We start from the raw sequence: 27033 nt of genomic DNA, 5'->3' as shown, positions 1-27033 counted from the left end.
GTATAATGTGAAGTAATAACTTAAACTTTATAGATGTCTTTCTATTCAAGGTGCAGTTAATTCTAATTTAAAAACGTACTGCTAGAAACCTGGACGTTTCTTTGGATGCTGACCTTAGTTTAGCCATAGATTAGAACAAAACTTTAAAGTTTTACTCACATTTTAGTTATCTGAAATGTTTAGTGTTAGTCTAGTTTTAGTCGACTTAAAGGTAATAGGATTTTAGTCGACTAAATCTACAGTTGATTTTGTCGACTAAAATGTGTTTTGGCAGGCCTTGATGGCGTTGCAAATGCCTGATTTTACTCTTGGTTGTGGCTGAAAATAGCTGTGACGCATTGTGAGCTTGTAGATCTGCTATTTCCAGAGCGCAACCAAACATAAAAATGACTCATCTTCTTTTTTTTTTCTTGTACACTAGTCCCCTCCTTAACATTTTGGTCTGGTAGTCGACGACCATTCTTTGTCATAGTTTTTTTAGTCGACAAAATCAACACTGGGCCCACATCTCACTGTTCTGTTCTGGGCTGGTTCTCTCAGGGTGTGCTGCGGATCCACTTCATGGAGGCTCAGGACCTACTGGGTAAGGACCGCTTCCTGGGAGGTCTGATCAAAGGCAAGTCGGACCCGTATGGAGTCCTCCAGCTGGGAACCCAGCTCTTCCAGAGTAAAGTCATCCATGAGACCGTCAACCCTAAATGGAACGAGGTGTACGAGGTATAAGCACACAACCTGCTCTACTGTATGCGTTAGGAACGGGTTAGGAAATGATGTGCAATGCTACTGTATATGATGCTAAAAGATCTATACGCGTTATGTCTCTGTCAGTCTGTTTGTCTAACCAATATATTTGCATTTTTTTTATTTGAGCATAACACAAAAGGTTTGGTAGATTGTTGTTGTTGTTGTTGTTTTTGTGGTATTTCGAAAAATAAATGAAACTGTTCAAAAACATGCAAACAAATTGTCTAAAATACATTTAGCAGATACTGTATTTCCTCCACACATGTTTGTTTATATATGTTTTTAATAACATTTTCCCATTCTCAACCTTCCCTGTTATGCATGGCTTTATCACATAACTGACATCCTTATGAATGGCTTTTCCGTATTTTTTTCCCCCTCCGTCAGGCTCTAGTGTACGACCACACAGGAAAGATGCTGGAGATAGAACTGTTTGACGAAGACACCGATAAAGATGACTTCCTGGGACGGTACTGCACTGTACTTTTAATCTGTACAATCAGCTCACAGGAGTATGATCAATACTATGCTTGATGTACCTCTCTCTCTCTCTCTCTCCCTCTCCCTCTCCCTCTCCTTCTCCTTCTCCTTCTCCCTCTCCCTCTCTCAATATGCACATGAAACCTATTCCGATGAGATTAGTTTTACCTAAGCGGGTCCTGTAATTGGAAATATGATCTAATGCTGACTGCCTGGAATGTAAAACCTCCAGACATCTCTTCGTACATGAGTATGGCTGAGAACGAGGCTAATATGCGCCAGGGTGCCCCAAGTCAATAAAAAGTCTATTTGAAGCAGAAATGGTGGATTTACACTTTGCAAATACAAGCCACACCATGGTTGAACTCTCCTTCCATCCGCTGCTGTCAGTGCTGTGGGACCTGTTTGACCAGCCTACTAGTTGATTACTTTGGAGAATTACCTTTGAAAGTGAAGGAAACGGTGTAATTATACAATAGGTGCTGAACTTTTCAAGTCACCAGAGTTAAAAAGAAATCACACCTGTGTGAAGTGAGCGGTGCAACTGTACCGTGTGGGGGTCCCTGGGGGGAACATCCAGACCCCCAGAAACACGCCCAGGGGGCCTGGCCGGTTCCGGCTAGCCGCCTCGCGTCCGAAACGGTCGAGAAAGGACAGAGTTAACGGGCAACATCAGCAGATTACAGCAGATTTGCAGCTTTGTCAGATTCCATTTGGCTATGACTGCATTCCAAATTTTGCGGGCCCTGGGTAGGCAACCCGGCTTGAGGGCACTTTTCTAGTTTTTCCATCAAATTGCCAAACCATTTCTATCTGACACCTCTTGAATTAGTGATTTGATAAGCAGGTGATTTGCTTCGACCTGCTTTCAAAAACATACAGTATTGAATCGTTAATTATTCAGAAGCCTTCAGCTGTACTGTTGTGACTTTCTCCAAATGGTTTTGTGTTTGTGACTTGATTGCAGTCTGGTGATTGACATGGCTGAGCTGCAGAAGGAGCAGAAGGTTGAAGAGGTATTCTGCAGACTTCATTTTGTTTTGTTTTTTCAGTCATTTGCATTTTAGATGTTTTTTCTTTTAATTATATTGTCTATAATGGGATGCAGATGGGGGTAATTTGCCATGAAGAACAATTCCCTCACTATCCCTTAGTTTTTAATGATAGGATTTGCATAAGTTTTATTGCTTGTTTTTGTATTGTATCATTATTTTGATTTTGATTGTGGTACTGAATGTGATTATGCTGTACTGTGTGTCTACAGTATATGTCTGCCTATCAGTATACTTGTCTGCCCGCCTGTCTCTGCTCATATCTCAACTTTATCTAATAATGAATCCGTCACATATTAACTTATGGGCTGGGTGAGTTATTTTGAAAGGCTGTATGAGTTACGGTTAACCATCGTTGTTTTCTCTGCCCAGTGGTTTGTGATGGATGAAGTTGCAACAGGAAAGCTGCATCTCAAACTGGAGTGGCTGTCTCTGCTGTCCACTCCAGAGAGATTAGACCAGGTAAGACTGTCAGTTTTATTTCCCTTGGCGTTCAGTGGTGACGGCATCCAGTAAAACAAAAAACACCAGCACTCACAGAAAGTCCTGATAGGCAATTACGCTGAACATTTCGGGCCGTAGCCCTCCTCCAGCGTGATAAATTATTATCATACTGAGAACGGCTCCGGACAAAACGCCCCCGCTATGCTGCAGTGCTACTATACATGGATCAAATGAATTGAGCGTGTGTGTGTGTGTGTGTGTGTGTGTGTGTGGTTTAGACAAATCTTTCATCAATTCAAATCCATTCCAACATTTTTCAAAAGTATTTCATAAATGAAATCAGAAAACGTATAATTTCCATACATTTTTTTAATAAATATACATTTAAGAAGTAGCGAAAATAGCAAGATATACAAGCACACAATGCATCGTACACTCAGAGTTATGGGGGTCCTAGAGTTTGAGAACCACTCCACACTAAATGGAACGGAACCTTAATTACTACCTTAATCGGTAACACCTGCGAAGGAAGTAGGGAAGCTGCCTGGAAGTAGGAGGAGTCATTCTGTGTGCATAGAGCCCATTGAGCGGTGAGGATGCAGTAACGTCCAGCTGCTGTCTCTCCACAGACTCTGACCAGCATCAAGGCAGACAGGGCAGGTCACGCCAACGATGGTCTGTCCTCAGCTCTGCTGGTCGTGTTTCTGGACTCTGCTCGCAACCTGCCGGTAAGTCAGACCGATAGAAACCTGAGATGCACTAGTAGTAGTAATGTCCAGAGAGATGACGGGATTGATTTCATGGTGATGAATACGTTTTCTATACATTTAGAGCAAGTCGATGGGAAATTACAACTGGAAAATTTTCATTCATATGAAGTCATGTATTGCATATTATGTAATACACTAAACATCCATTTCAGAAGTATCATACTGAAATCTTTTTTTTTTTATATATATTTATTTTATTTGTATTTATTTCTTGGCTACTCATTGTTATGCCTTACACACAGAACCCAGCCAAATATAAATTGCAAATATGTCTTGTTCTTGTTTGTTATAAATAACATATCAGGTGTAACTGAATTTTATTTTGGACAAATTTGTGGCTGTCAGCTGTACACTACATTGTATTTAACCACTTAAAAACCCTTTACTGTATCTGTGTAGCTAGGTCTGCTACTTTTTTTCTAAATCTCTTCGCCAATATTAGCTCACAATGCATGACGTTGCAACCCGTTGTGAGCTTGTAGATTATTCTCGCTGGATGTTCACCCCAGAATAGAGGCGCTAGGGTTTAAGGGCTCAATACATACCTGTAGTTGTGATTGTTAAAGTATCTGCACACTACATTGTGTTTTATATAGTGTTCTGGCTGTAAGCTGTACACAATAGTTTTTATTTGAATGGGTATTTCACTTTAAAACACTTACTGGAATCATTCTAATGTCAACTCTGCTCTTGTGTGATAGACTCCAGATAGTTTTTTTAAGTTGCTTGATTCTATATTTAGGTATTTGATATTCCTCTGATCAGGAATCCCGCACACTGTCTTCACTTACAGAACTTTATATAAGCAGCAGCAGCAACGTTTTGGTCGGTCAGACTTTCTTCGGGCTATTTAAATAAGATTCTGTAAGTGAACATGAAGACGGTGTGCTGGATTCCAGTTTTTTCCTATACTCTTCCAGTTAATTTATCCGACGCACCTGTCCCCCGTACAGTAGGTGTGCATAAGGACTTGGTCCTTCTATGTTCACTTGCTCTTATATAGGCCCATTCAAGCCTTTATGGATTTATTTTAAACTAGAGAAAAAACATTGTATTTGATATTGTTGCAGGTGTTAGACTGTTGTGTGCTAGTCTACAATCTCCTTGGTCTCTTTGCTATCTTTATACTTTACTTTCTTCCTTACTTTTCTGCTTTATCCATCTCATCGTAAAGATGCAGGACATGGGACTAAAGGCCATAGCTTTTGAATGTTAAAAGTGTTTGAAGCGTAAACATTCAGCTCCCATTCAGACAACCCCTGCCATGCTCCCATTCAGACGTGTCCCTTAATATACAAGTTGATTAACTTAAGTTAAACAAATAATACTATTAATGGTATGTTCAATGACTAACTGTCAGTTTTAAACTACCAGGCTTTCTCATGTTAATATGTATTTCATGATTCCATAGCAGATTGATTTCATAGCAGATTGATGATTCCATAGCAGAAGCCTGACTTGCCTCTTTTCAGCCTCTTTTTCTTCTTCTTTTGCTTCTCCTCTCTGCTTCCTCTTCCTCCTCCTCCTCTTCCTCCTGTGAAGAGTGTGTTCGAGGGGAACTTGGGCTCTGGGTTCCTCAAAGAGAGGCGTGCGGCTGGGCTGGTGTTCTGTGAGAACACTGCTTCTCTCTATAGGAGCCTCTTTGTGAGTCCATTGGCTGTTTGTCTGCTTGAGGGTTTCTAATGAATGTGTGTGTGTTTCAAATATGCCGTCTAATTTATGCCATTTTTGTCGAGCGACGTTTGACGAAAGGGTCATGTGACAAATGATGAATTGGCCTTAATGTCACAGTGTGAGGTTGTTGTTTTTTATTATCGTGTGATTATTTTGTGTGTGTGTGTGTGTGTGTGTGTGGGTGTGGGGATTGAAAGCATAAAGACTTTAACCTTTAACCTTTAATGCTTGAATTACTACTATGTCATTAATTGTGCAAATAGTTTGAACTTTAATCAAATTGCCTATAATGTGCAGTATCTTAGCAAATACAACAAAGTTAACAAACTGAGAAGTAGGACCAAATGTGCAGGGCTTCTAGTTAGAAAACTCTAGTTAAAGCAAACCACCACTGTATTACTACCACTGATCAAAGCTGCATCGGATCAGTACTTTTGAAAGTTATTTTAGTTCATGCCTGTCATCTTACAGGACACTCTAGCAACAACAGTTCAATTAACCTCAGCCATCGTCACTGTCGGGTGGAAACCTGCATGTCCAAAAACAAAACCGTTACATTTGAAAATGTATAATAATAATTCATAATAATAACAACCTGTTTGATTGATCCAATGTAGTTATTAGTCACAAGCTCCTGTTTTTTTCTCTCCCTTTTCACTGGTTCGATATTTATTATGCCCACATCACAGACGCACTTAACCACTTTCACTTTAAAGAAGAATACAGGTGTACAAGCTCATTCGCATGATCTCGATACAAGCTCGTAGAACAGCTATTCTTGCTACTTGTGTACGACATTGTAGTAAGATGAACTACTGTAGGGTCTTAATTTACCCCCCCCCCCCCAAAAAAAAACCCCCATAAAAAGTTGAAATATGGAGATACTGTGTGAGGTTTTCTGCCCGACAGCAGCAACGATATCTATTTTCTTTAAAGAAAGGAAAGGAAGGAAAATAAATGAATATGGGAGCACATTAGATTGTATTTTGATGGTATTATGGAGTCCGCGGAGGATGAATTATTAGTGGATTGCCATCCCTCCATCCTACTTGTTTTCCCCCACATGGATGGGTTTACCCCTCGGATCTCCATGGCTACGCCCCTTTACACTCTCGATAAACATTGTGTAGTGTGCATGACAACACATGTTTGTGTGACTTTTCAACAACCTAGGTTAATAACATATTCACAAAAAGACCGTTAAGTATGTTATAACCTATCTATCAGTAATGCAACATGCACATTTTCAAGTAATACCACTGCCAAGTTCCAACACATAATGATGTGGTTGTTAACTGATTCATAGTAACATGTGTCAAATGCCACACAATTTTTTGTGTAATTGTACCACCAGGGGGCAGCAAACGTATGATCCAATCTCCATGGCTAATATGGGGATTCTGAGGACATGGGCTTAAATCCTATATACTTAGTTGTGTGATTATTTTATAGCTGATCTATATGCTCGGGAACATGTAGCATCAAGGATGCCAGAGTTTAATTTGGTTGACCTAATGACAAAATAGTTTTGATTACCTTCACTATGTGACAAGAATATTGCAAGCAGTTTTACCTCTTGTAATGTGTGCAAATCCTTTAAAGGACCACTTGACCACTTTTCAATCTATCTTCATATAATTGACATCATCAACAGGGAATCCAAGCTAATAGAAACTGCAGTCTTTCTATTCCTGAAAAGTTGCAATGCGATAATGGAAGCCATCATTCTCGCGATAATAAAAATCTAAATATTTGTTTCTTTTTTTAAAGATCTGCGTAACAATGATGTCACTGGTGGACGGGTTTCTGAACTGCCCCCAGCCCTCCTATGATACACATACCGAGTAGAAAAAAATTGTGGTATTCTATCATGAACATTATAGTGAGGACCAATTATATGAAGATGGGTTGAAAAGTGGTGAAGTGGTCCTTTAAGATGATGCTAAACCAATTTGTCTTGTACTGTCCATTAAACATTATGCACTCACTGCGTAGTGTTGTTGTCACACAAGAGTAATGGTGATCAAAGGGGTTAGGAAACCAACATTTATTCATTTTAAATGTAGCCCTCCATCCCTGAGAAGTCACTGATTTGTCATGCATTAGACTAATGGAACAGAAGCTTAGACCAATCCTTTCATTAGATCAGTGATGACCTCAGGGATGTAAGGCATAGGTCAGATAATTTGAAGGCACCCATTTTGAATAATTGCATCTAAAGTGTATTTTACTCCAGTCTATCGGCACATTTTTATAGCCGTTTAACCACTTGATCCCGAGCATCCATATTCTTATTCTGGGGAGAACATTAGCCAAAAATAGGCGTCCCAAGGGTCCAGTTAACTAAGTCTAGAGGGTTTAAGTGGTTAAAAACAATATAAATTGTCCAGATTTGTTGCCATGGTTTCAAAGTGCTTAAAGCAGAGGTGGATTCAGCACTAATAAAACATTTGTATTGTCAGCTAATCATTTCACGAATATCATGTCCGTTCTTCCCCCTCTGCTCTGCAATACGGTCCATTCGTATTGGTTCAACTTCTAACCAATGACTTTGTGTTGTGATCTTGGCTCCATGTTTAAATGTTTAAATGCATTAACCATGTGATCATCCTTGTTGTCTTACCGTCTGTCTCACATTATGTTTGGTGGTGGTGGTGGTGGTGGTGGTGGTGTGTCAATCATCAATAACCTTCTTCCTTGTCCTTCATCTTGCACGTCCTCCCGTCTCCACTCCCTAATAACCCGGGTGGTGCGTTTGTGTTTGTGTTTGTGTTGCTTCTCTTCCTATCGTGTCACTGGGGAAATCAAAGCGCAATCCGTTAGAGTTCAACTCTGAGGGGCTGAAGAAGGCCTCAGTCAGTAAAGCCATCAAGGTAACATGACATCAACAGAGCACACTTAACCTTTAAGATACAGACAGACTGAAAGATAGACAGACGGAAAGATAGACGGGGAGAGAGAATGCTCACATGCATTAACTACAGGCACAGTCATACCCGATTCATACTGTATGCACGCTCGTTGCCGTTTATGCATGTGTACATGTACAGTACCTAGATATAAACCACACACTGTCCAGTACATGCATGCACTCCAATGACGTACACATACTGACATGTGTACACATGTGCGCACACACACCCAGTGCAGATTGAGATAATTCCAGATTGTAGGCTTCAGCTATCTTCAAGGAGAGACCAAATTCAATGATTAGATTATCATTGTCAGATTTTGATCTTTCAGACTAGGGTTATGTATTTGGACTCATGTACTAGTTTCAGGAAATTGTCCCCCATGTTGCATTCAAAATGTCTTGCCAGTTGACTCCAGTTACTGACCACTGCTGTGAAATATCATTAATCAACTCACAAACTAAATCATTTAACAAGCTCTTGTAAATAACGGTGTTTTCTAGTAAGCTAATCAATAATCATGATCCACTAAGCCGATCAGTCCGTTGAAGACTTAACTTTTCTTCAAATCTGAAATGATTTCTGGGATGTCTGGTGTTTAGAGCTCTAGTTTTCTCCTTCACGAACTTTCTCTGTAATTATATGTTTTTCTTATAAATTACATTTTACCATTTAGAACTCAAATGTGAGATGTAGTTGACGTTGTAGGTATATTGCATATATTATATAACGTTTTTATTATAACATAAACAGAGTTTTCAATGGCCTACCAGTAGGTAAGATATTGTAAGTACCGGTAAATACAATACTAAGTGTCAGCATTATCAAGCATGTCTCTTTTATCAAAGAGACGTACTGTATATAGCTTCTATGAAGGTTTTCAATTACAACATCGAGTTTATAAAGGTGTTGCCCTATGTGCCTTTATTGATCCCACAGGGGGAAGTTATAGTGACTAAGTCTTATCGCTCATTTGTTTTATTTTGCTATTGCTTTTCTGCAGTCTGGTAAAAAAGTGAGCAGCGACCCAAGTCCATTTGTCCAGTTCACGGTTGGACACAAATCCTTTGAGAGCAAGGTAAGACCAACATCAAACCAAACCATTCTACAAAACACATTCATTAGGGGCGATTCACACCATGGTCCCGGGTGCGCACTCGGGCCCACTTGGCAGATGTTGCGGTAGTGTGAATGATGCGTACCGTTCCCGGGAGCGGATCACCCAACCGTCCCCGGGACCGCATGGGGGGGCAGGTCTCTGGACCGTTGAAGTGTATTCAGATACAGATCGTTCCAATGTGAATGCATGCGTACCTAAAGAAGGAAGTGGACTGTTTTTTTTAGAACGTGACATGATCTCTAGTCGACGAGCCAAGCGTCAACAAAAAAAAACAGACGCTGCACGGCGCATAACACCAGCGCATTTCTCAACGCCGCCCGTCTCCTGTTTAATCTGCATATACGCGCAGCACCGCAGTACGCGCTGATTCTGCGGACTACATGTGGCTCTTGGGCTTTGCTTGGCATAGTTTCCAAAGTAAACCATAGCGAACTAATATCAAGCACGACACTGGAGCACAGAACTGACTGACAGTGATTAGCAGGCAGGCTGACAGTGAAGTAGTATAACGGCAAAGAGGCAATGCAATGCAGTGTGTCTGGATTTATTGGAGACTGTTGATGGTCAGTGTCAGTGCCAGCCAGCCATCAAGCACACCGCCATCTGGAGGATTAAAGTGTGTTATGCAAGTGTACCCGGTAACCCGGGTGCGCTGTTGAATCTCGGGCAATGTGAATCATGGCCATCGGGGACCGGGCAACCGTATTCGGAAACTGTTCCAATGAAACGGATTCAGTCCGTCTCGGTGTGAATCGCCTATTAGGCTGCTAGCCAAAAGCTGGTACATACAAAGTATATACATCCTGTACGTCAGATACCGCACAGCATCATATGAATAATAACAGTGCTGACAGTTTATCTTTTGCCACTAACCTGCTACTACGCTGTGTTTCTCTGTCCATCCATCAGACCAGATACAAGACCAATGAACCGGTTTGGGAAGAAGCTTTCACCTTCCTTATCCACAACCCTAAAAGCCAGGAGCTGGAGGTCGAGGTGTGACACTTTATCTGATTTTATTATTTTTTTCTGCTTCTGCATCTGCTTCTGAAGCCTGATTTGAATACCATCATACAGTGCAGTCGTCGCAACCAAAGATGGCAAATCACAATGCTTGTGGAATCTGCTATTTTCATCATGCACTCCGTCCTATGACGGAGTATAAACTGAGCATCGATGCGGTGTTATTAATGAGAGTGTGAATGATCAGTCCGCTGTCTGGTCAAATCGTGGCAGTGGTGCAAACTTTCTAGTTGGATTAATTGCACCTGACGGTAATTAAACATTTACCCATTTTAGGACTGAGGACGATTCTAAAAACGCCTTCTAAAAACTGACCTAAGTTTTCTAAAAAAAAAATACAAATAACAGATATATACTGTATATTACAAATGTGGCTATTTACTGTACATAGCAACAAGAACCCCTAAAGGGGTTCCCGTCCAGAATGGGTTAAGCACCATCCATCCACTATCGTGCGTTTGTCCTCTGAATGAACCATAAGAGTAAAGTGGCCATTGTGTGATTGTGTCAGATGCCAATGGGAAACGGCACTTAGGGGGTGCTCATGGGACTGTGGCATAAGAGGACATGTTGACATTTTCTGACCCCATTTAGTCTTTCTCTATTTCTCTCCCCTTTCTTTTGTTGAGTTGAGTGGAATATGCTCATTTTTGTGAACGTTGTTGAGGAGAATGACCGAGTGTTTTGTAACGTCTCTCAGGTGAAGGATGAAAAGCACGAGTGCTCTCTGGGAAAGCTGACTGTGCCTCTGACTCGTCTGCTGGAGGCAGAGGACATGACTCTCACTCAGCGCTTCCCTCTCAAGAACTCTGGACCCAGCTGTACTCTCAAGATGAAGATGGCGCTTAAGGTCAATTGCACTGTGGTTGACAACCTGTGCTTGTTTTATTTGAATACTGTAGATGTAGTTTTGATAGCACATGGAAAAACTTGATTAAAGCATGGTATAAACTCTCAACTGTAAATTACCGTATTGGCCTGAATATAAGAATACTTTTTTTTCTCCAATAGAAATATCCCCAAAAAATGGGGTCGTATTCTAATGGGGGACTAGATTATTTGACATTCAATGTTATTTTTCCACAAATGAGTCTTGAAAAACGGGGGTCGTCTTATAATCAGAGTCATCTTATATTCGGGACAGTACGGGTAATAATAAATGTAGCTTTCTGCTCTTTCTGAACTGGGGTGACCGTTGCTCACTGTCCAACAAGAGAAGGCTGAGGCCATTCTTTACAGGACCATGCTGAAAAATGGCATGAGAGCTCAGCAAACTAATGTACAGGTTTGACGAATACAGAGTCAAAGCGGTAAATAAAGGTTTGAATAATGACCTTAACCCTCCACCTTGGTCTGCCTCCTCGCAGGTGTTGTGTGTTCAGGACAAGGACACGTCCTCGGCCGACGCCGCCCCCTCGTCTGTGCAAGTTCGCAAGGCGAGCTCGGCCAGCTCCAGTTCCACCCCCGCGCCCCGTCCCTCTGTCCCCTCGGAGCCCCCCCATCCCCCGCCTCCCTCCTCCCACCCGCCCCGCTCCTCGTCGGCCTCCGCCCAGGACCTCCTCCTCAACAACCACCACCCTCCAGGAGCAGGGGAGTCTCAGGAGGTCTCCAGCTCCCTCGGAGGCCTGAGCGACGGGCCGAGTGCCGGAGGCGGAGGAGGAGGAGGAGGAGGAGGAGGGGTGAGTGGAGGTTTGAGTGAAGCAGGGAGGAGCATGTCCAACCTGGCTATCTCGGGCTCCCAGCAGTACCTGTCCGGAGGAGGAGGCATGATGGTTAAGGAGCCCACGCCCAGCATCGCCTCAGACATATCCAACCCCTACGCCACACAGGAGCTCCAGCAGAGGCTACGGCAGCTGCAGAAGTAAGGAGGGCTCTTTACATACTGAAGTGGGGGTTACACAGTGCATTTTCCCCACTAATAGCATGGATAAATAAATTGCCCAACATCACAGTTAAGTAAAATAAAAGTGGGTGAAATTCGTTTTTGTGAATAGTTCCCAAAACATTGAGCAGTGTTGGAGTTTGGAAGCTCTGGTTGGAAATCACTCAACCGTCCTGCGTTTCTAAATGTCACATAATGCAGGAGGCAGCAAAATGTTGTGTTATTGAAAACAAGCACTTCCAAACTCTGACACTTGGAAAAATAATCAAATGCAGGGCATTTCTTGACAGAAAGTAGCTCATAACGTTTCTATGGTGGATTTTTATGAAACAAAAACTTTGCAGATAGAAAGAGGATAATTCAAGCTTTTCGTACAGCTGCAATGTTGGTGAGACAGGACTTTTCGGTTTGGATGAATGGGCTGTCAAGGCCAGAAAGATGATGTCTATTGTATCTGGATGTTTTAGTCAGTCCAATTAAATTCTGTCTCTCTCTCTCTCTCCCAGTGGTTCAGGACCCAGTTACTTCCCTCTGGGAGAGGTCCAGCTGACGGTGAGACACAGCCCCCAGAGGAACAAGCTGATAGTAGTGGTGCATGCCTGCAGGTAGGACGCAACAGGAAGAGCTCTTTTCACTAAATGTAATTTACTTCAACTTAGTTCAAATAAAAAATACTAAACGGAAGGTTTGGTGTAAACAGGGCAAGTTAGACAGTTTTTATCCTGAATGACAATCATGTAGTTGTATAACTAGGCAGCTCTAAATGTTTTTATGGCTAGACATTTTCCAGTGCCCTTTTAGAATGAGATCTCGACACACAGAATGTGAAGTTTCATGTCGGATGTTCACATGCCCTCACAATAGAATAACTGTATACAGGAATATGATAGGTAATTTATATTTTATAATATTATATTCTACTCTATTCTATTCAGTTGTCATGTTACCTTACTATACCAGTTACAAGTAATCCACTTGGCACAGTAGAGGCTATACCATTTTAATCTAAATTCTGTCCTTTCACCTTCCCATCCACAGGAACCTCATAGCATTCACAGACCATGGCTCAGACCCTTACGTGCGCCTCTATCTCCTGCCTGACAAACGGCGGTCTGGAAGGAGGAAAACTCACACTCACAAGAAGACACTTAACCCTGTTTACGACCAGATGTGAGTTAATTGTAAACTGCTTTGGTTTACACACGCGAGTCAATGTAGCGTTTGATAAATGCCCTCAGGTTGACTTTTATCATGTAACTCTCTTGTCCCCCCTGCATCTTATTTCATTTGTTGGTCTGTCATGAGGGTCATTATTAATCAGAATATTGCTTTAATCTGGGTGGAATCGGTGCGTTAGTGTGCATGTAAAGGCACTCACTCCGTTTGTTTGTCTGCAATCTGGGAACCCATCGGCCAACAAAGGGAAAACAGTGCCCTTTGCTGTTTGTTTGTTTGTTGGCCCATTTGGTCTGCCCTTCAGCCCTCCTCTTCTGGTGGGGGGCGCCTATGTTTTCATTCCCACTAACAACAATGTATACACATTCCGAATGCCCCTGCTGACGGATTCAGTAGCACAGCTCGGAATGTGTTCCTGAGAGATTAGTTTGTCTGTCATCCACCATCTATTGACCATTCGTTCTCTCTCCATCAGATTTGAGTTCAGCGTATCAATAGTGGAGCTCCACAGGAGAACTCTGGATGTGGCGGTGAAAAATGGAGGAGGTCTGCTGTCCAAACACAAAGGACTTCTGGGAAAGGTACAGACCTGACTTCTCTGACCTTTTCATCTCCCTTCTCCAGCTTATTTTTTTATTATCATTCATGCAGAAGCCCGGCTGTTCTTTTCTGCGTCATTATCTTTGTCTCCACCAGCCAAAGGCGCGTGTGTGTGTGTGTGTGTGTGTGTGTGTGTGTGTGTGTGTGTGTGTGTGTGTGTGTGTGTGTGTGTGTGTGTGTGTGTGTGTGTGTGTGTGTGTGTGTGTGTGTGTGTGTGTTCGTCCGTGTAGAGCCGATCTCCCTTATGCATGCACATTCCCACTAGGCAGAGGAAGAAATTAGTTTATATTACAAACAAACATCACAAATGCTATTATCCTGGTGGAGACCTGTGCCCTGAGGGGCATTTCTTCTAGTTTATCCTGTTCCCCTCTTTTTTTTGTCACATCTCACCAATCCACCCTGTTCCTATTATTCTTCAGTGGTTCTTAAACGTTTTAATTTCAAAGACCCCATAACTGACGGCGTACAAATTGGGTCCATTTGGTTCCATCTGTGCAGTTTTAGAGTTACAGACCTAGACCTGTATGGTGCCTGGACCTCACTTTGAGAACCACTGCTATATCTATGAATCCTCCATTGATAAACATGTCTCCTGGTATTTCCTTCATGTTCCGTGTCTCTCCATCAGGTGTTGGTGGACCTGACCAGTGATGAGATCTCCAAGGGCTGGACTCAATGGTAAGTCTGCAACGAGGCTCACAACCTCATGATGGACACACGTGTATAACGTGTGTGACAAATCGTATGACTTTGACTTTGAGAGCTTTATAGTGCATGTGGATGCTCGGGTATTGTCATGAGACAATTACATTTTTTTCATCTTTTTACAACTTTGTTTATTGGGGTTTTTTTTACAGAAGCATTCAAATCAGGAGTCTAAATAATGGCAATGACAGCTTCCTCTAGTAAACCCACATATACAAAGTTCAAAATAGACCCCAAAGAAAAAACAACAAAAGAAACAAGACAAACTGAAACATACATGATCAATACAGGATCAATAAGAATTGAAAATGAAAAGCAGACGGATACAGAGACGAAACAAACAAAACATCCGTCAAACAGTACCCATGCCCCATGACAGCACAGCACCCTGACCACAGCAGACCTTCAAACAGTACCCATGCCCCATGACAGCACAGCACCCTGACCACAGCAGACCTTCAAACAGTACCCATGCCCCATGACAGCACAGCACCCTGACCACAGCAGACCTTCAAACAGTACCCATGCCCCATGACAGCACAGCACCCTGACCACAGCAGACCTTCAAACAGTACCCATGCCCCATGACAGCACAGCACCCTGACCACAGCAGACCTTCAAACCAGGACAATTCTATTTTCTGCAATTCATCACTGAAACCATATTATTAGACAATGTCAGTTCTAACAAAAAAAATGATTTATTGCTCGTTCATTTACATTTTTTTTCTTCTTTTTTATGTTCTTCTATACATTGTAGTTACATTACAATACGCCTGTAATCCCTGTATCTTTGTCCTCCAGGTATGACCTGAGTGAGGATGGCCTTTCCAAGCCTCACCAACTATAGAGGAACCCAATCCTCTATAGATGAATTCCTCATCTTCATCACTTCAATACTTCTCCCCGTCCTGTCTGGAGAGAAAACTACTATTAGTGACTGCTGCTTCTCCACACGGTGCCATCGGAATCTACTGTACAATGGATATAATAACCTTCCAGTCACGAATAATGCAGTCTTCCCCTTTAAGAAATGATAGTTTGATAGAGTAAAGGGAGTATAATATAAAGTATATTAGATATAATATTCACACATGCACAGTAACATCTACTCTAGAGCTTACACATGCTAATTAAGACGATTGTGTACTCTATGTGCGTGAGTATGCAGTATAATGTGTATACAGATGAAGTAAAAAGTATTTAAAAGTGCAACATACATACTATTTGTAGAGGCTCTAATTAAGAACCGTAGAGAGAATACTATTTTTCTTGCTCTTGTTTTTAAGGTGCAGTTTTCTGTCTTGACCGACTGGAAGAAACGACAGCCTTGTAAATATGTATAATGAGAAGAGATGGGCGGGAGGGTTTATTCTAGAAACAAGAGAGGGAGGTGTTTGGTCAACAAAAACAATATGGATATTTGTAATTTTTTTATATATATATATAATTCTTGATGAATTTGTACATTGGCAAGATGGTATGGTTTAGAAAGGACATGAAAGACATGTTTGTTTTGCTTGTTTTGTCTTTTTTTTATGAACATGATTCATACAATTTCCAATGTTGACGCAGGACTGTGGACAAGTTTGAAAAGGAGAAAAATGTCTGTCACCAAAGAGACGCATATTTCATTTTATCACTCGTATGGGGCGGGGCTTCCCTTTTTCTTTTCTTTTTTTTTAAAACCAAAAATGTATGAATGTTTGCACATCTTTGTTCTATGTCTTTGTTGTTTTAATGTTTAGGGATCGTGCGTTCTTGGACAAAAATCGGTTTGTTGGTCCCAATCTGCACGTCGTCCACATTTTCAATCGACTTGAAATCGAGTTGAAATGTAAACTCCACCACTATCATCATGAATGGGCAGTTGACAGTTCGTTAAAAGCCAGTCTTAATTCCTCATGCGCTTATCTTTCCTGTACATACATGTGCACGTCATATTACACATCACTGCTTATTCAACGCTATACTTTCCAGAAGAAAAAGAAACGTCTGGAAACAAACACAAAGTCCCAGAGTTTGATTTTGAAAGGGATTTGTTCACATTTGTAATGTAAATGCACATATCGATATGAAACGGAGAGAGCTGCTTCAGTTTAAAACTATATTCACTAGTTTACTTAGAGTTTATTAACATCAGTTTATCATTAAAGTATTTTATATTGTCTACATCGACGTGCCATTGTTCAGCAGAGGCGTTGTCTGTTCTGTCCTAAACATGTCAAAACGACACTAACGGCTTTTGGTGTGTGGTAAAGATCACAGGTCATGACTAAAGCCTGGTTTTAAACTCCGTCGTACGATGCTATCCCACACCAAAAGTAGCAGATCTACAAGCTCACAATGTGTCGATAAGGAGAAGAGGCTTTAACCACTTTCAACATGCTGTCCCTATTTTGGGCATGTCATTATAGCCCAACATATTCACACTTTATTTATATAGATCTACAAGCTCATAATGCGTTACTTGTTGACGTCTTGCAGGCTTGTAGATCTGCTATTCTGTTTGTCACACAAATTGTGTAGGGTCTTAAATGGTTAAACAGTCCACTAGTCTGTTTCTCAGTTTGAGACAGTACTTCAGTTTGAGTACGTCCTGCTGTCTGACTGTGGGTAGCAATGTCTGTTTTGTTATTGTGTTGTTCTTTATTTTTTATTTTTTATAAACGTAACAATATGCAAAAGCCAATGGAAAGGAAAAAAATCATGTCTGGAGTTCAAATATGTGCTCATGTACGGTTTGTCTTCTCTGTTGAACTTAATTTATCTTTGTGCCTTAAATTCACATGACCCAGATATTTAAAAAGAATGCTGAAACAAAATGCTATGATTTGAAAATGTCTCCTTCAATGTCTTTTAAACAATTAAAGAGCTTTTGCTGGACAAGCAGCATCAAGCTGTACCTTTTAGTTTTTTACAGACTTCTTTTTAAATACCAGCTTTTTGTCCCTTTTATGCCCTATAGGGCATATGGGTTGGATCGGCGCTTCTCCATACATGCTTATGGAAATATGGTCAGATCGGTGATGCAAGTTGGGAACAATGCAAGTTGTGAAATGCCATTGGTGCACATACAGTGCACATTGTAAAGTGCTTTGGATGCATCATTTATTAAACGCATACGTACAACGTATATATTTCACAGAGATCATGTATTATTCACCTTTTCTCCACTGATCTGCATCCCTCTTGACCTGAGCTTGCTGCCTGCCTCCACCTCGGACCTGATGTAGACCAGCTCAAGAGGCACTCAACCAGAGCTGCACTCCTGAAAGGTGGACAGAGAGCGCTGGAGGAAGAGGAGAGGACTCATATCCTGGCTTGTGACTTCGCCACTATACCCAGGTGACCCTGACATGAAGAAACACACTGGAAATAATGACCAAGTCAATACACACTCACACTTAAACTAATACTCAGGATGTTGCGATGTAGACCTACTAAATTGAAAGAGGGAAGGGCCTCTAACGTCACTTGGTCACTGGAAACACCATGGGCTGAGTGAACAGTGAGTCCCTCCATTGGCTCCCAGTTGGTAGTACAAAACTCTGATGCTGGTCTTCAAAGCATCCAAAGGTATGGCACCCCCATAGGTATCTTCAAAGTCTGATCGGACTCTATAAAACCCCACCGTGCACTCCGATCAGCCAACACAGGGAAGCTGGCAGAACATTCACTAAAAACGCTGTCCCAGAATCTTCCCTTCTGGCTCAAAAACTATGGAATGAACTTTCCATTGCAATCAGAACTGCAGACTCACTCCCAATCTTCTGTTTGTAGTCTGAAAACCCACCTCTTCAGACACCATCTTAGCCCGTAGCAGACATCAAATCATGTCATTTAGATAGCACTCTAGTGTATACTCATAGTTTCATTGTACAGATATTCTACTGTTAGAATGTAGGATTTGTTAGGTTCTTAGCTTAGTTATGATTGATGACTATTGTTTTTATGTATTTGATGCATACCATGTGTTCTTGTTCACTGTAAATCGCTCTGGATTAAGAGCGTCTGCTAAATGGTTAAATTGTGAGTCAGAATGCCATATATATATATATATATGGCATTCTGACATACATATATATATATATATATATATATATATATATATATATAGTAACTGCAACGTTTCTGATTCGATTCTATCTGGAGAACTGTGTGTTGCATGTCCACCCCCTCTCTCTGCCCTCAGTTTCCTGTCTCTTTACTGAAGTAGACATCCTAAAAAATACCAGGGAAAAAAGGAAAACTGGTTTGCCAGCTGAAGATGAGTCATGCAATCCCCTCAATTTACTTTCTTTCTCCACCATACTATGTCAATTTGAAGAGGCGTGGTGGATGACCCACTCAATGCCGTATATATATATATATATATATATATATATATATATATATATATATAATATATACCGGTATAAACACAGCTGAAAATGACATTAATTAATAGAGGGTGTGTTTTAAGTGTGTAACTTACTAACTTCATGCTGGCACGCAGAAACACCCAAATGACAATAACACCCACTATTAATGTCATTATTATGCAGCCGTGTTTGCCTGTCTGTGGGGTCTAATGCCAGAGAGAAGCGCTAAATAAATTCAAGCTAGTATGTTTCAATGATTAATTTCTTGTATGTATCTGCATCAGCTGATAATTGGGCCCACAGCAGGCCTTCCCAGATGTTCTCTTTTCAAGAGTAGCCTCCTGTAGTGCTGCCCAATTAATCGAAAAAGATTGCGATCAAGATTCAGACACCTACAGTATGCCATCTCATTGTGTGAAGAATGGTGCAGCACTAGTTGACTGTCCAATTCATTTGAGTTATTCTCCTGTTTTTGCTACCAGAGAGGGACCGTAAGAGAGGTTTGATTTAAAGCCAATGTAGTTTGCTCTACGTGCCACATTTTGAATGTAGTAATGTTCAGCAACTTTTGATTGATTGAAATATTTATTAACAGTTTGCAGTACATTTCAAGCACAACTGAATACAAAAAGACTGTTAACTGTGAGTGGACGACCCAATAAAGCATTACACTTGTTTTCAAGAGGGTCCACCTTGTTCAATTCATCAAAACATTTAGAGACGTACAAATATACACTTCTATATAGCCAAAGAACAGAACAGGAATTCATCATAAAGGAGGTAAAAAGGGAAAAGAAACATATACAGTGAGGGGGGAAAACAAACGGTATGCTGGTATTGGGCTTCCGGAGTGTGTGGCCTATCCATCCCCACCTTCTTCTCTTAATCTCCTCTTCCACTGGTGGTAGCCTCGCTCTCTGCCAGAGGTCGTTATTGCTGATGGTGTCTGGCCAGCGGAGGCTCAGGATTCTCCTCAGGCAGCTGTTAATGAACGTTTGCACCTTCATTGTTGTTGCCTTTGTTGTCCTCCACGTCTCTGTCTGATCCGTACAATAGTACTGGCTTGACGTTTGAGCTGAAGAGTCTGAGCTTTGTCCGCTGGCTGATTTGTTTGGAGCTCCAAATGGTCTTCAGTTGGATGAATACGCCTCTTGCCTTGCCGATTCTGGCTCTGACGTCTGCATCCGTGCCGCCCTGACTGTCTATGACACTGCCTAAGTATGTGAAGGCTTTTACTTCCTCAAGTGCTGTTCCCTCTCTAGTGTCACTGGATCTCTGTGTGTTGTGTTGACCTTGAGGACTTTTGTCTTTCCTTTATGGATGGTGAGGCCAATTTGTATGATGAGGTGTCTGCCAGCACTCTTATCTTCTCTTGCATCTGCTTTTGAGTATGTGAGAGCAGAGGGATTAGTTTAGTCTAAATGCAGGTCCTCCATCTGTGGAACACCTCCAGCCATTCAGGCACAGTTTGAGGCGTGGCTATACAGTATACAGGAGAGGCTGGCCTACACGGCTCATATGGTCCGTCTACCTTGATCATACTGGGAAGTGCTCCTCGGAGCACAGGTCTCCACCAGGCCAGGTAGGTTACCGTGGCCTCCTGGTGGCACTATAGGCCAATGTGAAAAGGGTGCCATTTCCTCTGACGCCTTTGACATTCAAAGTAATGATTTGAGGCATTTTGTTCCTAAAATGTGTTTTGCAAAAGTCCACCTGCTGGTGGCGCTATAACAGGCCAATGTGACCACAATGTGGTCGGATTTATTCCTCTGCCTAGTAGGAATGTGTGTGCAAATTAGCCCTTCACTAAATCCCACCCCAAAAAGCGATTGTACAATGCCAATCCAAATAGTTTAGCAACTGTTTCTATAGTACAGTATATATGCAGGTCAAGCTTTCGCCATCTCATAGCTGTCAATGTTATTTTGCATGGCTGTGTTGTTGAACATAATACACGGCTTAACGTTGAGAAAGTTACACAACTGAATACTAATGACCGTAGTCTTACCGTGCAACATGAAAACACCTGTCGGGTGGTCGTTAAACGTTGATTTCTCCCTCTGTAATTGTCCTCGTATTTCTAGTATACGGTATTTAAGTAATGTCATGCAAATTTGTCCAGGGCATAGCCTACTGCAGATTTAGAAGACATTTTGATGCTCTTGCTACTGAAATGATCGATTATTTATATGGAGAAATCCCGTCATTTCACATGCATCTCTATGGGGGAGAAGGACAGCTTGCCCCTGTCTCCTCGCTGCTAACGTGCCTATTGGACAAGGACCGGTTGGGGGGGACTTAGCGAAGGGCTAATTGCTCTCTGCGTTCATAATTTGAGGCATTTTTTTCAAAATGGGCCAATCCTGTAGTAGAGATACTGTGTACCGATTTGTAGGATACAAAAGTCGGCCTCCTTGTGGCGCTATAACAGAGGCAGAGGTTCCTCGTTGGCACTCAGGGAGTGTATGTGCACACTTTGGCATTGACAGGGCCAACGGTGCCGGAGATTACATCTCGAACACACACACGGACGGAGTGCAAAACATAGGGTGCCCCCCCCCCCCCCCCCAATGCCTTCGGCCTAGTGGAGACAATTAAACATGAAATGTAACACAATTACACAAAGCCTCTCTTTGTTAGAATAGATCCCGCCATGCACAATTTCACACATTTAGCTTTTAATGTGCTAAAGTTTCACTATGACTTGAAATTGTATTGTCTTTGTATTTCCATTACCAAACAGTTTTCAAAAGCAATGCCAGGGGACGGAGCATAATTTAGAAGGTATATATTTTTCTTCTTTCTTCAAATGTTTCTCTGTCATTAGTCTTACTCATGGATGTGTTTTGGTCCTCACTTTCACAAAATGTGTGTCACTTTTGTGATCTGCCACGTAACTATCTGATAGTCTGTCACTCCATGGCTTGTTTAGGCCTACAACATTAGAGGATTTTGGGGGATATTTTGTGACGTAAATAGAAATACACACAGAGGTTTATACTATCTTCCCCAGTTCCTCTCAACAGTCATTCCACGAAACCGGTACGATTTGGCCTTTTGTTTGTTGAAAGGTTGACTGAAAGGTTTTGCTTTCCTGAATACCCCACAATATTAAGGACATCTTTATAGCTATCAGAAAAACATAATTTCCCATCTCAGGCATTCAATTAATATTTGTATGTACTTTTTAAATAGAATAATATAATAACGGGGTTGAAAATGATAACAGGTCAACCTCGTTATTAACGGGATTGTGATTTTTACTCAAGATGGCCACTACGCTGCCTGTGGTGATTAATATATACTCTAAGGTCACTACAATAAAGGGCCAGTTAATTATTGTTATGGAGGGGAGAATGACTTGTGTAACAGGTTTGAGTGTGATTGGGTGACAGAGCTATATAATGCTATTTTAATGATTAATCATCTATTTATTCAAAAACTAAACATGACCGGCAATAAAGCACCAATAGCTTTATGAATGACATAATTTATGGATTTCTGTACATTTTTGTCATATCTCAAGTCCACTTGCATCGAAGTCCATTGGGGACATGAACATTCCATGTAATTTCTTCACAATATTAAAGGGAACATTTAAATTGATGGAAAAAGCTTTTAAAAATATTTTTTGGTGACTCAATCGATAAAATACACCTTAGAAGGTCAGAGGGACTGCAAATCGTACCGGTTTCGTGGAATGACTGCAACAAGGACACAATCAACTGCAGTCTTTGTGTTTTTGTGTGAGAGTGCATTTCTGCGTATAATCATCATTTCTGTGTATTATTGAGTGCACACGTGACTTATATATCCGTCTGTATGTGCGTGCGTGCGTACGTGCATGTGTGTGTGTGCGTGTTTGTGAGTGAGTGGGTGGGCGGGAGGTGATCACCAGTGGCGTGCACAGATAGACACTACGGGGTGCTAGAGCACCCTTTTCCCTCAAATGTGCCCTTTTGAAGAAAAAAAAGGGTCTGGGGTTTATTTTTTTACAGTATGTGGACCATGGTGACATTGATCAATTCCACGCGCTGCACATGGTGCCCTTTTTTCACTAAATGTCTGTGCACGCCACTGGTGATCACCTGCACAATGAAAATGTCACCTAACTCCTCTGGGAAACGTTTCTCCAAACAAAAACTACATTGCCGCTTAAATAAAATCCACTTTTTGACATCAAAGGTTTTGACTTCATTACGACTTCTCAGCACTGTAAAAGAAGACTGACACATAGCCTTGTCACGCTTCTAACCAGGTGAGTGCAACTGCCTCAAGCTATCAGAGTAATATATACATTATACTATATACAGTCTAGCACCGTCTATATATATACAGTCTAGCACGGTCTATATACAGTCTAGCGGCGTCTAAATACAGTCTAGCGGCGTCTATATACAGTCTAGCACCGTCTATATACAGTCTAGCGGCGTCTATATACAGTCTAGCGGCGTCTATATACAGTCTAGCGGCGTCTATATACAGTCTAGCGGCGTCTATATACAGTCTAGCGGCGTCTATATACAGTCTAGCGGCGTCTATATACAGTCTAGCACGGTCTATATACAGTCTAGCGGCGTCTATATACAGTCTAGCGGCGTCTATATACAGTCTAGCGGCGTCTATATACAGTCTAGCACCGTCTATATACAGTCTAGCACGGTCTATATACAGTCTAGCACGGTCTATATACAGTCTAGCGGCGTCTAAATACAGTCTAGCGGCGTCTATATACAGTCTAGCGGCGTCTATATACAGTCTAGCGGCGTCTATATACAGTCTAGCGGCGTCTATATACAGTCTAGCGGCGTCTATATACAGTCTAGCACCGTCTATATACAGTCTAGCGGCGTCTATATACAGTCTAGCGGCGTCTATATACAGTCTAGCGGCGTCTATATACAGTCTAGCGGCGTCTATATACAGTCTAGCGGCGTCTATATACAGTCTAGCACCGTCTATATACAGTCTAGCACGGTCTATATACAGTCTAGCGGCGTCTATATACAGTCTAGCGGCGTCTATATACAGTCTAGCGGCGTCTATATACAGTCTAGCGGCGTCTATATACAGTCTAGTGGCGTCTATATACAGTCTAGCGGCGTCTATATACAGTCTAGCACCGTCTATATATCTAGCACCGTCTATATACAGTCTAGCGGCGTCTATATACAGTCTAGCGGCGTCTATATACAGTCTAGCGGCGTCTATATACAGTCTAGCGGCGTCTATATACAGTCTAGCGGCGTCTATATACAGTCTAGCGGCGTCTATATACAGTCTAGCGGCGTCTATATACAGTCTAGCGGCGTCTATATATACAGTCTAGCGGCGTCTATATACAGTCTAGCCGCGTCTATATACAGTCTAGCGGCGTCTATATACAGTCTAGCCGCGTCTATATACAGTCTAGCGGCGTCTATATACAGTCTAGCGGCGTCTATATACAGTCTAGCGGCGTCTATATACAGTCTAGCGGCGTCTATATACAGTCTAGCGGCGTCTATATACAGTCTAGCGGCGTCTATATACAGTCTAGCACCGTCTATATATCTAGCACCGTCTATATACAGTCTAGCGGCGTCTATATACAGTCTAGCGGCGTCTATATACAGTCTAGCGGCGTCTATATACAGTCTAGCGGCGTCTATATACAGTCTAGCGGCGTCTATATACAGTCTAGCGGTGTCTATATACAGTCTAGCGGCGTCTATATACAGTCTAGCGGCGTCTATATACAGTCTAGCGGCGTCTATATATACAGTCTAGCGGCGTCTATATACAGTCTAGCCGCGTCTATATACAGTCTAGCGGCGTCTATATACAGTCTAGCCGCGTCTATATACAGTCTAGCGGCGTCTATATACAGTCTAGCACCGTCTATATACAGTCTAGCACCGTCTATATACAGTCTAGCGGCGTCTATATACAGTCTAGTCAAACTATACCTAACCCTAACCTCAGTAAAACTATACCTAAACCTAACCTCAGTAAAGCATACCTAAACCTAACCTCAGTGAAACTAACGCAGTGGCTGGGGGGCGTTTCCAAGAACCCGAATGCGAAACGGATACCATATTAGCGTTTGTGGGACGTACGGTTGACGTAGTGTTGCTCCTCGTGGGACAGCAGGCTGGTCAGGTGGGCCCCATGGACACGACACTCCCTCTCAGCCGCGTCCCAGCTCTTCCTGGTGGGGAAGTAGCGTAGCAGTGACCCTGGAACTTGTGCCATCCGTAGTCACATGTCTCCGTGTCTGGTGAGAGGGAGAGAGGACACGTAGCTCATGAGTTTACCTTCTTCGATGTGTTATCCTGCATTGTTATTTAAACAAAGGAAAGGAAAGGAAAATGAGTGATAGTTTTGAACCAAATGGACCCTCACAGGTTAATGTACACATGAACACATGGATATGGGTCCATCTGCACTCTTAAGAGTGCAGATGTTCCATTAATGTTCCATTAAAGTCAGTGAGCTTCCCAAACCCTATTCCTTAGTTTCCCAAAACAGGGACCCATATGCGGGTCGCACACCAATTTGTATGGGTCGTGAGTAAATTCCCCCTTTTGTTGTTTTTGTTTCCAACCTGTATATATTTTGTATTATTATAAAGAGATGATACGCACGGAAGAATGGTGGTTCTTTAATGCATTTTGACCTGAGATCAGATTCCAAAAATGTCTTAAATCCTGACAGTTTAAAAAAATAGCAGACCTACAAGCTCGTAGATCTGCTATTTTTCAAGCTTGTAGTGCTTTTAGGTCTGCTATTGAACACTCTTTTTTTAACCTGACCAATAACAGTAGCTTATCTGTCCAATACTTTTTGCCTAACCAATAACATTAGCCTCTGTCTAATACATGTTTTAATTTTATTATAAGAGGTCTTTAATACAAATACAATATTGAAATAAGAATACCATAGCAGCATACTGGGCTCAACATTGAGTTTGCAATCACAGAAGAACTACCATCAAAACATTAAATTATAACAAGTTATAGTTGGTACAATATATATATAGCACATACCTGTAAGAACAGACGAATAAAACACATATTTGTAGTTGGAACTGGTCCACTGCTTCCTCAGACTGTCTGTGGTTAACACAACACAAACAGTAAACTCACTTTATTTTCGTGCAAAAAGAATAACACTGCGTGACGTCATCACTAGTCCCCGTGATAAACCAAAAGCTGTTTACAAAAAGATTCATTGCTCTCAGATAATATTATCATAATGACCCAACGTCATATGTATATTAGACACTGTATGCTTCAATTTACAGCTGAAATGAACACTCTTTCATAACAAAAACCTAAAATAACATCACAGCGTTTTCAAAGAGCCGCCTCACCTCATAGGAACACGGAATCCACTGAGGTAGCTACGGTAACACCACTAGGACATACAGAGCGGCAGCTACGGGAACACCACTAGGACAAACAGTGTGATATGCAGTGAACCAAAGTGCTATATAAATTATCTTAGTTTGCAACAACAAAACAATGTCTGGTACTGCTCAATAAGGGGCAAATGAACAACTCAATTTAACTAACTATTTAACTCTGTTACACTGGGCACTTCAAAATAAAAGGTAGACCAAACGTACAACAAGTGTCAAAATAAATATATCCCAAAGCAATGTAAATAAACAAATAAAACCAGCAAGTGTCCCCGGCAGTTACAACAATATAGTGATGTTGTGTTTTAACAGTACACAATGAACATGATGGATCTAAAAACGAATCCACTAGAGAGATAGAGATATTACCCACCTGTCAGTTTCAGGTCGGGACACAGAACTTGTATCTTAGCGTAACAAACAGTAGTCCCTTCCTAACATTTGAGAATATATTTTGACCTCCCTCTGGAAAAAATGAAAAAGAACCTTACCAAAATTCCATTGGGTTTCGTAGTCTCGTTGGTCTGCTGGATAACGCAGCGCATTTGAGTTTCAACGGCCCGGGTACGCAGCCACAGGTCAAGATCCGAGACTGCGGACGAGGAGCGAGGAGCATAACAAATTAACCTTTTGAAGAAGGCTGCAAAACCTAAATAAAATCCATTCCATCATCCATTGTTTAA

General features: G+C 41.6%; 2 protein-coding genes across 5 annotated transcripts in view; one reads left to right on the top strand and one right to left on the bottom strand.

Annotated features, from left to right (window-relative positions):
* The window catches only part of LOC308312149 (extended synaptotagmin-2-A-like), a 27661-nt gene extending 9994 nt beyond the window's left edge, over positions 1 to 17667 (top strand). Inside the window, exons 10-24 of one of the 2 annotated variants that reach the window (XM_080794540.1) lie at positions 541 to 717; positions 1132 to 1214; positions 2192 to 2240; positions 2649 to 2738; positions 3350 to 3448; positions 7975 to 8037; positions 9080 to 9154; positions 10106 to 10192; positions 10920 to 11069; positions 11587 to 12080; positions 12608 to 12706; positions 13140 to 13271; positions 13753 to 13858; positions 14509 to 14558; positions 15389 to 17667. In XM_080794540.1, coding sequence (XP_080650666.1) covers positions 541 to 717; positions 1132 to 1214; positions 2192 to 2240; positions 2649 to 2738; positions 3350 to 3448; positions 7975 to 8037; positions 9080 to 9154; positions 10106 to 10192; positions 10920 to 11069; positions 11587 to 12080; positions 12608 to 12706; positions 13140 to 13271; positions 13753 to 13858; positions 14509 to 14558; positions 15389 to 15434 — 1800 coding nt within the window. In that variant the 3' untranslated portion in view covers positions 15435 to 17667. The remainder of the gene's footprint in view (positions 1 to 540; positions 718 to 1131; positions 1215 to 2191; positions 2241 to 2648; positions 2739 to 3349; positions 3449 to 7974; positions 8038 to 9079; positions 9155 to 10105; positions 10193 to 10919; positions 11070 to 11586; positions 12081 to 12607; positions 12707 to 13139; positions 13272 to 13752; positions 13859 to 14508; positions 14559 to 15388) is intronic. The other variant, XM_080794541.1, reaches the window with a different exon arrangement.
* Positions 15832 to 27033, bottom strand: LOC308312151 (neurocan core protein-like). 3 transcript variants are annotated; one of them, XM_080794544.1, is made up of 5 exons: positions 26842 to 27033; positions 25977 to 26042; positions 25047 to 25204; positions 17751 to 17956; positions 15832 to 15958 (listed from the first exon to the last, which is right to left on the bottom strand). In XM_080794544.1, exons 3-4 carry the CDS (start codon positions 25180 to 25182, stop codon positions 17838 to 17840), a joined length of 255 nt encoding a protein of 84 aa, XP_080650670.1. In that variant the 5' UTR covers positions 25183 to 25204; positions 25977 to 26042; positions 26842 to 27033; the 3' UTR covers positions 15832 to 15958; positions 17751 to 17837. The 3 variants fall into 3 exon arrangements, with proteins under 3 accessions (XP_080650670.1, XP_080650668.1, XP_080650669.1); XM_080794542.1 differs by lacking the exons at positions 15832 to 15958; positions 17751 to 17956 and adding an exon at positions 19013 to 20329; XM_080794543.1 differs by lacking the exons at positions 15832 to 15958; positions 17751 to 17956 and adding an exon at positions 19013 to 20326.

Source organism: Protomyctophum bolini (assembly GCF_963924005.1).
Source record: "Protomyctophum bolini genome assembly, contig: SCAFFOLD_225, whole genome shotgun sequence".
Classification (NCBI taxonomy): Eukaryota; Metazoa; Chordata; class Actinopteri; order Myctophiformes; family Myctophidae; genus Protomyctophum; species Protomyctophum bolini.
This window is presented reverse-complemented; position numbering and strand designations above follow the sequence as displayed.